Source organism: Parasteatoda tepidariorum, chromosome 5 (genome assembly GCF_043381705.1).
Source record: "Parasteatoda tepidariorum isolate YZ-2023 chromosome 5, CAS_Ptep_4.0, whole genome shotgun sequence".
In the NCBI taxonomy this organism is placed as follows: Eukaryota; Metazoa; Arthropoda; class Arachnida; order Araneae; family Theridiidae; genus Parasteatoda; species Parasteatoda tepidariorum.
Window position 1 is genome coordinate 90,631,164 of NC_092208.1, and position 13,734 is coordinate 90,644,897.

The 13,734-nt window shown below is 27.4% G+C and overlaps 1 protein-coding gene across 1 annotated transcript in view; it reads left to right on the forward strand.

The window, feature by feature from the left end:
• LOC107452403 (phenylalanine--tRNA ligase alpha subunit) overlaps positions 1–12,108 on the forward strand; it is a gene marked incomplete in the record, with an annotated part of 24,052 nt that extends 11,944 nt beyond the window's left edge. Inside the window, 6 exon segments of the mRNA XM_071180773.1 lie at positions 4,123–4,238; positions 5,505–5,589; positions 6,604–6,703; positions 9,547–9,715; positions 10,684–10,876; positions 11,948–12,108. Coding sequence (XP_071036874.1) covers positions 4,123–4,238; positions 5,505–5,589; positions 6,604–6,703; positions 9,547–9,715; positions 10,684–10,876; positions 11,948–12,053 — 769 coding nt within the window.
• Between the last annotated feature and the right edge of the window lie 1,626 nt (positions 12,109–13,734).

Below are 13,734 nucleotides of genomic sequence, written 5' to 3' on the forward strand. Positions count from 1 at the left end.
ATTACCTTAAACTGTCTGGAATTTATTACTAAAGGGTTGCGCTTGCGTAAAATTTACTATCATGGAAATTCAGCTTTTTTGCGTTTTGGCTAATCTCATCCCTGACAATAAAGTTTCTTCATTTCAGGATTGGTGTTTAATCTTCTCACGGTCTGACTCAAGCGTTTCTGAGTTAAATAACGAGATTCACCTATAGTTTCCAGCGCTTCCTCACAAATAGGCATTTTGACCATGTAACGACTGCTTTCTGCTTTTGTATGATTCTTTTGAGAGTGACTTTCGCAAAATGCTTCTTCATCACTCAAAATTCGGGAATTATCTATTTCTTCAATTTCCCAAAATTTCTTAATGCTATTTTCAATGTTTTCTGCACGATAAACTAAATTACAATAATGTTTTGGATTTTTGGATTCATACGAACCACTAGCAATAAAACCAAAAACAGAATCTTGAAATGTTAAGTTTTCTGAAGTGCGATATTTATTTTCTTTAATGATTTCAAAAAAATGTTCAGCGCCTAAGATCATATCAATTTCTCCAGCCTTAGCGATAGAGGGATCAGCTAATATTAAATGATTGGGAATAATAATGTTCCCTAAATTCAAAGTGTTAGACGGAATTAAATCCGTAATTTTATTGACTACTAAAAATTCAGTGCAAAGCGAAAACGATGAATCTTTATTAGAAACAAGAGCATTTAATTTATATTTAACATTTGTTTCATTTCCTCCTAATCCACTTATTGAAATATTTATTGTTTGTTTTGTTTTTTTCAATTCTATTTTGTTTGCGAAATCCGAAGTCATAATGTTTACCATACTTCCACTATCCAACAATAAACGTCCTTGAGCAAAACAGTTGCGAACAGGATTCCAAATCCAAGCTAGAGCTGTTGCGAGAATTATGTTTTTATTTCTACAAATGTTTGTAGTAGCGAATGCATGAGATATTAAATTGTCATTCAAAACATTATTTATGTCCTGAAAACTTGGATTACAGACTGGCGCCTGCGAATCTTGCTCTATTAGAGATTCCTAATGAATCTCCGTTTGGCAAAAATTATTTTCCTTGCGATGCAATAAGGAATTATGCTTAGCTTGACAGAATTTGCATGTAAATTTCGATGGACAGGAATTCAGTTTATGTGATGCATTTAAACAATTAATGCACAGATTATTTTTCTTAACAATATCAAATCGGAGTATTGGTGACATTTTTAAAAAAGAGGGACAGTTGTAAATTAAATGGTCCTTTGAACACAAATGGCATTTATTGCAATTCGATTTCACAACAAAGTTGCGTGCTTTGTTTTGATGTTGAATACTCTTAGCTTTGTTCACAAAAAATTAGTTTCCCTGAAGATTTTCTAATGTTTGACATCTTTTTTTAATAAATTCCATAAATGTATTGAATTTTGGAAGTTCAGTTGAAGTTAAACTTATTTCATACTGTTTGCGACTTTCCTTATCCAATTTTTGAACAGTTATGTTAATCATTAATTGTTCAACAAGATCATTAGTTTCCAATTTCATTAATTTCAAACCTCTTAAACTTTTATTTAAAGTGCCAATTAAATGTCTCAATTCTTTATAAGATTTTACAAATTTTTTTTCGAAATTCAAAATGTTCAAGATATAATTATTTACAATTAAATGAGTATTTTCAAATCTCTCTTTTAGGATTTTCATCAAGGATTCAAAAGTATCTTCTGGCGTTTCAATATATTTAGCGTCACCTTTTAAAGCTGAACATAAATAAAACAATTTCTGCATGCTATTTGAAGACTGATTTTCAGTTATCAAACTATCAAATTGAAGCTTAAAGTTATTCCAATTTTCGATTTTTCCATCAAAACAAGGCAAGCAAATATCTGGCAATTTAACATTTATTTTACTAGTACTTAATTGATCACTCTTATGCAAATGAGAAATATTAGAACTTCTTGAATGAAAAAGTCTTTGTAAGCTTACCTTGTAAGATTCTATCTGTTCTTCCATTTCATCAAAATGGGATTGATAAGCTTCTAATTCTTCATCCTTCAAAATTGAATAATAATCCAGTTTTAAAACTTCAATTTCTTGAAGAATTAATCCTATGCTATCGATACGAGATTGCAGTTCGAGACAATCAGCCTCATTTCCATTTGTAGAAATAAAGCTTTCCAACCTAGNTTGCTTTTAGAGCTACCACAACGACGATTCAATTGTTTTAAGCTCTTTTCATATTGTTCCTCAGTGTTTGAAGTATCAGTCATTTTTATAAATCGAAAATATGAGTTCCAAAACGAAGTTATGACGAAACGAGAACGAAAGTTGATAAAATTTAATATTTTCGAATTATACCAGGTTGGAACTCCAGATAGACAGGAACATGTTGACGGGGTCGATATGCAGACTGTATTACTAATGTCTAAGAACAAACGATAACTATTTAACTATTTATTAATGAAACGATGAATGACGCCCTTTTGAAGACGTCCGACTATATCAGAACAAAAAACAACAAGAGCTCTTCTTTTCGCCAAATTAAATAGATAAATAAAGCCAAAGCCGAGAGAGGCGCCAACAGAAACATCTGATCAACATGTCAAATAAAATTATTTAAGCATAGTAAACTTATTATAAATATCAGTTCATTATTCTGTTTAATTTTACTAATCTGTTATAAAATAAATATATGATTACAAATGTATGAAATGTTTAAATAGTATAATGGTTAAAGGTATTTTGATATTACATTGCACAATAAACTCTGTATGAGAAGTTTTTCATAGGAAAGAAAGAAAAAACTTCTGGAATGGTAAAATTTTTTTAAACAAATAAGCTAAGATAATTTTTTTAAAAAAAAGTATGCATATATATAAGTTCAAAATGTAAAGAAAACATGGGAAAAATTGCAGAATAATGAAAAAAGAAAAGAAAATTATTCAATAAAAAATTAATAAAAATCCGGAAAAAAGAGATATTATCTCTTCATCAGCTCATACGATTATATCTGCAAAAGGAGTCTTTCTAATATTGTATCAATATAGTCAAAGTAAAATATATAATACAATAGTGTGATAATCAAACGAAAAATTTTTTGAAACAAAATAGAATAGAACACATATTAAGCAATAAACATCAAGTAAAAAAAAAAACAGAAAATAAAATTTAAAGAAGAAACAGAGCGAAACATAAAACGAAATCTATAAAGCAAGTAGGGGTTTCAAATGAACTAACATGAACAGGAAAATTTTCAAGACTAATTTAAAATATTTTCTTAATAAGATTGCCAGATTACAAAATATGAAAACAGAAACGCAAATTGAGATAAAAGCATAAATTGATTACTTATTGATTTTACGAAGCGTGCTTATTTATTTTCTAAATTTTCTTCGTTTTTTTTCTCCTTTTTGTATTTATTTATTGTGCTGCATTTATAGAAGATATGCAAAAACTCTAGTTTAAAAAAATCATGTTCACACTGAGTTTTGCTTATTGAAACTTAACTTAGCTGCTAGAAGACTTAACCATTAATATAAAAAAATGCATATTAAATATAATTTACTAATTCTTTTAATTTAATCTAATTACTTGTGTTCTATTATAAAAAAAAATTCCAACAGCTATGAAGACCTATAAAACAGTTCTAACACAATTAAGTCTGCCTATAACTTTTTCCAAAAATTCAGAGGTTTTCGCTATTAATTTTATTTCTAGAAACATTCTGCATACTTTTTTCTAATGATTTGATAATGAAAGAAACAGTTTTAAGCAGTAAAAGTTAAAAGCAATGATTTTGTGAAAAAGTTAGTTTAGTATTGATGAAATTAAGGATCAAATGGATTTTAGAATATAAACTATTTTATATTCTAAAAGCTATGTAACTTTGTAATATGGAACTTCTTCAAGCATGATTCAGTGAAACTGTTTTTCAGTAATTTTTTTTATTGTTTACTTCTGAAGAACGACTTATTAAAAAAGATTTTCTATTTACTGATTTTTTACTGAACTGGAAATATAAATCTATTTTATATGATTGTCATTTAATTCTTTTGAAATTGTCTACAAACAATTTTCTCCCATTTTACAATTTAACTAACATTTTATGTTATTTATATAAATGTATTTTATTGTTTAGTTTCACCGAGATGCCTACAAACAATTACATTGAAAGCTCGTTTTGGAATTTTGACGCTTTATTTCAACCTCAACAACATCCAGCTAGAGATGCTCATGACACTTTCTTTGTTTCAGGTGATGCTCACAATTAATCTCACTTCATGCATTAAAAGTTAAACAATTGTGATCATATGTTTTATAATAGATTCAAAGCACTTTCTCAAATATCAATGGGATTAAATTAATAAGACTCAAATTATTTACTCCACACAAGTTTAAATGACGTTAAGTTAGTTAAAGTAAATCATAATTGTGAATCAATTATGATTGTGTGAATTCTGTGTTGAATCAATGGAATCAGATCACTTACTCAAAGATTTTCAAATCCATTGAATTGGACTAATGAACTCAAATTACTTACGTTACTATACCAATTCTCAAAAAATAGATTTGAGTCAACAAATTCGAAATCAACTTATTTAATGAAATAAACAGAATTGAATTGATGTCAAAAGTTTTTGAATTGACACTTTATTATTGAACTAAGCTCTGAGAGTTATGATAAGTGATGTGTTTGTAATGAAGCTAAAAAATTAAAAAAAAAATTCCATGCCATATGTATTTTTTATATGACTTCTTCCAAAGTGGTATTATTCAGAATCATTTTAAAAATTAAACAAATAATTTAATTAATTTTTTTACAACTTTTTTTGTATAGCATGTGCTCTTTTTCACTCATTATTATCTAGAAAATGTATCTAAGTACTAATAGTATCCATCTTTTGGTAAATGAATGACATATTGGAAATTAAAATAATATTGAAATATTATAGATCAACAAAAATGTATTCCCACTATCTTTATGCATTCTTTTTTTTTTGTGATTTCTTTAAAACTAATTTCACTACAAACCATGTGAGGACATATACACATTGAATTGGTGCTTTTTTTCCCCCTAAAAAAATATGTAGTCTATATCATGTTATATGATTAGGCTATAATTCATTTTTCAAATTTCTGGGGATCATATTACTTTGTTAATAATTAATAATTACTAATAATTATTGTTTTAAATTAAAATCTATTTTAAGTTTATAGAATTAAAGATAATGTGACTAAAAACAAACATACTATTTTGAATTGTTTTCAATTGTTAAATACTTTCAAATTTATCTTACATTTCCATAAAAACTGAATAATAGTTACTCCTGCTGATGCTATTATATTAATAAAAAAAGTTTTTTTTTCTCAATTATTATAAGTTTTTCATTATTAAGATGTTTGAACTTCTGAAATGTACCGATGGCTATGGCCTTGCCTCATTTAAATTTGTGCTCTATTTTAGTCTGATTTTTTTTCAATATCCGCGCATAATTTGTGTTGGTTTCGTTTTTTCCATAGATCCCCAGGAAGCTGGTGATTTTCCTATGGATTATTTAGAAAAAGTCAAACAAGTTCATTCTGTAGGTGGTTATGGATCTCAAGGGTAAGCAACATTATTTTTTAATGTATTTAAAAGAACTGTTTAAATTTTTAATACAGGCATGATAGTTTCCACTAGGTTTGTGATTTTCTTCATTTTTTTTTAATTTTCCAATTTTTTTCAGACTTTTTCTTAAATTTTCAATGATTTAAAAAAATAACGTACTGCATGCAAAAAAATTTCTATCCAACATGTATCACAGTGTGTAAGAAATAATCAAATAAAACTTAAAACTTATAAAAATTGATTGCAATTTATAAATTTTTCAATGAATTATTGGTAATCATTGCATGTTACTAACATTCTATACCAAGATAATTTGAAAATTTTCATTCTTTTGGCCAATTGACATATTAGTGATTTATTAGGTATTAAATTTTAAACTTCTCACCTTAAGAAACAAAATCTAAAATTATTGCCATGATAAAATATTTGGCTCTCATACAATGTAATCTTTTGAATTGTTTTTAAAATGCAATCTCATAATTGTCTGTAGCATTGCTGATTAATTACCTAAATAATATTCTCAAGCTTATGTATAGTTCTAAAATTCATATTTTTTCCCTTTTTTTTAAATTGCATACTTTTCATAATCAAACCTTACTATTGTAAACAAAGTCATTCTGAAATTAAAATGTATTTTATTTTGCAATAAAATTTGCTTTTATTATATTTAAAGCAAATTACAATTTCTTAGTTTCGAGTTTAACTTTTTTAAAAATAGTCTGGTGTAAGTTATACTGCTCTAAAAAATATCCTAATTTTGTATTATGATTTTTTAATTTGGCCTTCTATGAGACTTGTTAATGTAATAAAGAGTTTCTTTCTTTAATAAAAGTGACATATTTTTAAAGTTTTTTATATCTTTTTTTTTAAGATAGGTTTCATGTGATCTAAATCTGGAAAATGTTTTTTAATGTTATAAAAAAGATTTTGTAGTTTGATTGTGATTGCTGTTGCATGTTTATGTAAATATTTCAGGATGTATTTTTATTTACCCTATTTAATTCATTTTAGGTATAAATATGATTGGAAGTTATCTGAAGCTAAAAAGAATCTTCTTCGAACTCACACCACAGCAGTCAGTGCAAGAATGCTATATCAGCTGGCCAAAAAAGTTTGTTTTCTTAAATCTCTACTGGTTTAAATATTTTAATATTTCGCGTGATTTTTTTCCTTAGCTCACTGGCAGTTTAGCAAATGGGGAAAATTGGGAGAATGTTTTTCCTAACACACTATTTCCCTATCTAAGAATATGGAAAAATCGGTTATGCTATGCCAGAAGAGTTCGGATTAAAATAGGACTTCTTACATGCAGATGTGTCTGTGGGTTAAACTAATTAATCTTTTTTTTAAAATCCAGTATTGTTACACTTAAAATATCTATTTTAAATATAAAATTATTTTTTGTTTTGGTAGATCAAACATTTTCAGAAAAAATAACTAAAATGTACACATATCCCTAATATTAAGATCTGTCAAATTTATTGATGGAATTTAAAAAGATAACCCAAGGCATACATACCCGACCCACCCCAGGAATTTACGGAAAAGTTTAGACCCGTCATCAGGATAGGTCCCTCGGGACAGGAGACGCGAGGTCGGTCGGCTCCGCCCAGCGAAGTCCCACTTGTGGCGTTTATTGACAAACAAAATTTTACAAATCTATTATTCATTAAAATCCACAAATAATGTGGTGTTCAAAATAACAAAGAAACAACTCAATAAAAATATGTGTTTGCAAATGGAAAAAAAAGGTAAAAATTTTTGGCATGTAACAGATAAGCCATCAGATAAATTTAACCTTGCAACTCAAATCCCAGCTACACAGAGCCAGGTTATGATAACTTTACATCCTAAAGGGGACTTATAAGTAAATTACCTATTTCACAGCAGAGAATCAAGGATGAAATAATCCTAAAGGGGATTTATAAATTTAAAAGGGGATATTAATGACAAGTGGAAAGAAAATATTTTAAGTACAGACAAATCAGCACAACAAGCTAACATGAATGACAGATCAACTCAATAAAATATAAGGTATAGGTAGTTAAAATTTTGTAAAAATGACAATAAAACCTTAAGTATAAAATTAAAAACCATTTAAAACAAGGAATAAAATGGAGAACCTAAGAACAATTAAACAAGGTGTGAAATCCTGAGTAAAGAGCTCCGAAGGATTTAGCGCAGAAATACCAAAGAAAAGAATTTGGCAATTGCGTCTTTTTCATACAAATTTCAAAATTTATTGAAAAAAAATTTGTATTAAAAAGTATTATTACACAAAAATTATTATAACTTAAATTATTACATTTATATTAAAAATTATTTTTGCTCAGCATTTTGTAAGTTATCTTTTATATAAGATAATGCACTTGAATACTTTAAGTTTGTGTATTAGTTCATTTAATTTACTTTTTTTAACTATTTTACCAGCTACAAATGTTTTATCTTATACAGGGCTAATTGTGCTCCGGAAGAAATCCGGATTTCCGGATTTTTCGCTAACAGTGATCCGGAAGTTTCCGGAGATCGAAGGTTCAGACGTTTAAAAAAATCATTGATCACAGAAGTTTCCGGAAATAAAATTTTCAAGGGTGGAACTTAAAAACACTATTTTATTTGTTTGTTAGGGAGAGCCAGATACTTTATAAGCTTATATTCATGATTAATATTCATTTTTTATCAGTAAATAGTTATCATAATCATAAACTCAAGGAAGAAAGACATATTTGTAAATTTTAATTACTTCTCTAGGTCATCATAGGTATGTGTAAAATTTTAAATATATTTTAAGTAAACTAAGAAATATTGAGAAAAAGGAAAAAAACCTTGATTGTTTAAATTTTTTTCAGTTTAATTTTTTTTTTCTTTTTTTTTTTTAACTCAAGAAATTTTCCGGAATTTTGACTTGGGCTCACAATCACCCCTGCTTATATCAAGATTGACTTTCATATTTTTTTTTACTGTTCAAGCTATTTTTCATGCTCCAAAATTAAATTTTGCATTTCATAGTAACATTTTACATTGCCATGCAGGGGTAGAAATTGAAAAAAAAAATATTTAATATTTCAAACATTTGTTCATAAGGACCAGTAACTATAAAATTTCACTAGTCTGTAAACATTTTCACTGGTCCATTCACATGCCTCTTTTATGTTTAAAAAAAATGGAAAAATTTTTGAAACAAAGTAAATATGATAAATACTATTTTTAAAATTTTTGTAAACTATTTAACTACTAACATTTATATTATAGTCTTGCATATCTGTGATTTGAATAATGTATATATTTTTTTCAAAATGTGCCTATTAAAATTTTCGTTATAAAAAAGTAATTCAGTGTTTTGTGGCTGTAATTTCCTATCACTCTGCATGTTGCGTAAAACTTGACAAAAAATAAATCGGAAAAATACAATCAGATAAAAAAGAACTTATTTTCATCTATGGAACATATGACTTCCTAACAGTTAATTTTAAAAACTGATTTTATTCAATAATTGGACTTTAATATTGTGATGATGTCAATCAAATGTATGGTGGTCAAGGAGCTGATCTTAACTCAGAAAGGTCCTGGGTTCGAATCCTGGATAAGGCATAGGTGTTCTTTCCTTTTCTTCTCTGTGTTATATTACCATGGGAGCAACGTTGACCCACCTAATAGGGTGCTTCTAAAAGAGTAGCCAAGTCAATGGGCATTGGAAAATAAAACATTGTTTTGTGGATTTGATTTTAAACAATGACTGATTTTATAATCCAGTGATTTTATTGGTGGAGGTGACTATATGACTAATAAACTTATTTTTGGTCATAAATTAATATACTGCAAGGTTTTTTTTTTATTTCTGTGAAATTTTGATTTTAATATTTGTAATAAAAATTTAGTGTAATAGTTCACTTGTGCAAAGGCATCTTAATTTAATAATAATCTTGTAAAATTAAAATATCTTTTAAAATTTAGGAACCTTTTGCACCTGCTAAGTATTTCAGCATAGATAAAGTGTTCAGAAATGAGACATTGGACGCCACACATCTGGCTGAGTTTCAGCAAATTGAGGGTGTGATAGCTGACAGGGGACTGACGCTCGGTGACCTGATTGGTGTTCTTCACCAGTTTTTTGGAAAATTAGGTAGATTAAATTCTATGATGAATTAGCCAACTTTGATTTAACAATTCTAAGAAAATTTTGCATATTATTAAAACTTTCCTCTTTGATCCTTTTGTTATAGTGCATATTTTAATATAGTTGTTTTGTTTTTTTTTAATTTACTTAGTATAAGTATAATATGGTAAATATTAAGAAGGGCTAGAAATTTCAGTAAAAAGAGTTTAAATTTGCACCATAACAAGAGGAATGAAAAAAAAAAGTTTTTATTTCAAAGTTTATTCAGCGTTTTCTAAAATAAAGTTTTAAAACAATGTAGTATAGTTTTTGAATTCTAAACAGAAATCAAGTTAATCTGCTTCTTTAACGATTTTCATATTACGTAAGCATTTTTTATTTGCATATTTTTGCTGTTATAAAAATATCAATATTTGTTTAACAATTCTCAAAATCTATTTTTTTAATACAAACTCTGTTAAACAATGCTAATTTATAGTCATATCAAAATTTCTTATAAATAATAATAAATTGAAGTAATTTAGGTGTAGGTAAAGTTTTTTAAGATTTGATTCATTTTGAATAATTTCCTTTTTCAGATTTGTCTTAAGTTATATGAATATAATTTTATTTTAAAAACTTGCATATAAAACGCTATTCTAGTAGATATTTTGCTAAGAAAATATTTTCTTCCTTTTAATGTTATTTCTTAGCTTCAAATGAAAAAAAAAATCCTTATTTTAATATAAACCTCTTAAAATTTCTTAAGGAGGATACTGCATATTTTTAGTGTGCATTTTATATTATGTTTTAAAAAGCACTAAGTGCATACTATATTTAGACAAAAATTAGTTTGTTTTTTAATGGTTAGATATTTGTTTCAGTTAAATTACTTCTCATTTTATATCACATTTATTAAGATAACTGTTTTTGTATGATCTTTTTCATAAATTAATAACATGCGCTTATGATATTGGCATTTTTCAATTATTTAGGCATAACAAAACTTCGTTTCAAACCTGCTTATAATCCTTACACTGAACCTAGCATGGAAATATTCAGCTACCATGAAGGGCTTAAGAAATGGGTGGAAATAGGCAACTCCGGAATGTTTCGACCAGAGATGCTGCTACCCATGGGACTTCCCCCAGATGTATCTGTCATTGCATGGGGACTGTCACTGGAGAGGTGAATTTGACACTGAAATGCAATATTTCTTGGATTTATTTACGCAATTTGAATCTTTATAAATTTTAAAGTCTTTCATTACTCTTATAAACTCAATACTGTCTTCATCTCAATTTTTTAATACTAATTTATGTAATTATAAAACGTAACCACAATCACTTGGGGAAAAAAAATCCCAACTTCTATAAGCTTATTTTATTGAGTTTCCCTCATGTTTGTTACTGGAAGCATGAATTTTATTACAATTTCTTAAATATGCCTAATTTTTGTATTTAAAATGTATTACAAAACAGTTTTACTTGTTATAAGACCTGAAAATCAATCAACTATTTTTAAGAAGAAAAAAAAATCGAACTTTAAGGTCCCTCAAACTCAGTTGCTTTCCCTGATTTTTAGGGGGTATTTTAAAGCCTCTGACACTTCCAGGCTGACAAAATTCCCCGTTTTGTGGACCACCGGACTTAAAGATTAAAAACAAAAATCCTGCCAAAAGTTCAATTCATATATATATACAAACAAAAAATCTAGCATTTCTTTAAAATTTGGAATGCATAGTAAAATGTCAAAAAAATTATATAAGATTCAAAGAAAATGTGTTTGTACAAATGCATTTACTAAAATATTTGTTAATACAACTCCCATAAAAGCCAGTTGTTGATTTCCAGATTGAGTGACAATAATGTGATTAGCGACCTTTACTTCGCAGTGTAGCTCGTACCCATCAGTCTGAAGTTGTGTTAGTTTCATACCTCCACTAGGAATAGAACCCAAAATCTTCATATTGAAAAAATACTGCTTTAACCACCATTTAACATATATTTGACAAACATTTTTCTTCATCATATTAAAAAAAATCTATTTTCATATTGAAGCAAAATATATTATCAACCGAATCTTTGATATGTGCTGTCATTAATAAACTTAATATAAAAGAATATTTTAAAGAAATTTTGTTAAATTAAGAAAAAAATAATCTTTGTGATACATGTTTAAAACTAACCTCTTTTTTAATAGAAAAAACTTTTTGTTTAAAAACTGTATCTATAACAAGAATTTTGCTTTTCTTTTTAGACCCACCATGATCAAATACAAGATAGACAATATACGAGAGTTGGTAGGACATAAAGTAAATTTGAACATGGTTAATGTGAATCCCATATGCAGGCTAGAAAAATGATGTAACCTATATTTATGAGTAAATTATTATTAAATAAACAATCTTTTATAAGGTCTTTTGTCATTTCCTTTCTCTATTCTGACCAACAAATATCACGCACAGCCGAAATGGTGTTTGCATTATCGTGTACTTGTTACAATTTGTGTCTTAGTTTTTTTAAATATTAATGTTCATAAAATGTTGTTTTATCGCACATAAAATATATTGCTAAAAATCATTGTGCATTTGTACCGTGTATATTATAATATACTGTGTCGAAAGTGATAACAAGGCAATTATTTTGTATAAGAAAATAAAAGGAAAGTACCATATCCAGGGATAATAACTATAGAAGGTAAACCAACATAATATGCATTATTTAATGAAATAAAAAACAAATTTACAATAATTAACATCAATTATGTTTTCTTAAAGGTGTAAGAAACTAAGTAGATGGTAATTTGAACTTTCTCTTTTATGAATAAAGAAATATTTTTTTCTTCTATTTGATGCGAAGAATTAGCTGGTTAGATAATTGGATAAAAATAATGTTGAAAAAGGAACCTCAAATTCTAAAATATATTAGTCTGATTAAATTTAAAAAGTATATAATATAAAACGAGGAACAGAATTCAGTAGATTTTTTAATGAAAACATCTATAATTTGAAGAAGCAAACAAATCTTAGCTGCTGGTTTTCTTTTTGAACACTATTGATATTAAGTTTCATTAATGTTCATGGTTTATTATTCTCACCAAAGTTTGTTTTCGTTAACTGCTCTCATCTTTTCAACAACTCTTTTAATGTGTTTATTGAAGCAGAATAATTATTAAGCTGTCAGAAAAGCAGAAAGAAAACAGATGTACTCCATGTACAGATACATAATGTAAAAAAAAAAAATAATAATGGAAAAGCTTTTTGATTGTTAAAAAGTGTCCTGAAAATCTGGTAAAGGGAAGTTCTGACTTTAATTATATCTGAGTAAGAATTTTATAATCTATACATTTACATTTGTTTTTGAAAGTATAGTATAAGGAAATATATAACAGTAGTATGAGTGAGAACCGATAAAAATGAACCTAGATCTAGCATTCAAATATTTAATAGCTGTGTCTTTTACTGTTTTTCTATCATGAGAAATCGTCCAACTTTCCCACTAGTGGTTAGAAGTAAAAGTCACTTCAAATAGGGCAGAGTGTTCCCATTGGTTTAGGTAGAGAATATCATGTCCCCTATTATGTTCCTGTTTCCATTACAACAAACATCTTCAGAATTTAGATTGGTAGCAGGGGTGCTTGTGATGGTTTGAATGATTGACGATTAAACAATTCAATTGAAAATAAATTATTTAATAGGTTGAACTGCGAGCAAAAATTTACCTTTCTAAGCCAAACATTGCTTTCCATTTTTATAGGTTAGAATTGAAATAGTGAAAATCAGTTTAAAACATAAAATTAAAGCAGCTAATGCAGTGTTTCTCAAACTTATGTCGCCTGTGTACCCTTTCTAAATTTTTGGTAATGCAGTGTACCACAAAAAAAAAACTATGTAATTTTTACTATTAAAAAAAATGCTCAAAAATTAAAAATAACAACTGGCTGTTGACACCCCTGATTATTAACTGTTGACTCTGCAAAAAAATAGCCAATAGAAAAATACGTAATCGTAAATTTTCATGGCTAACTTTGCTTTTAACCCACTG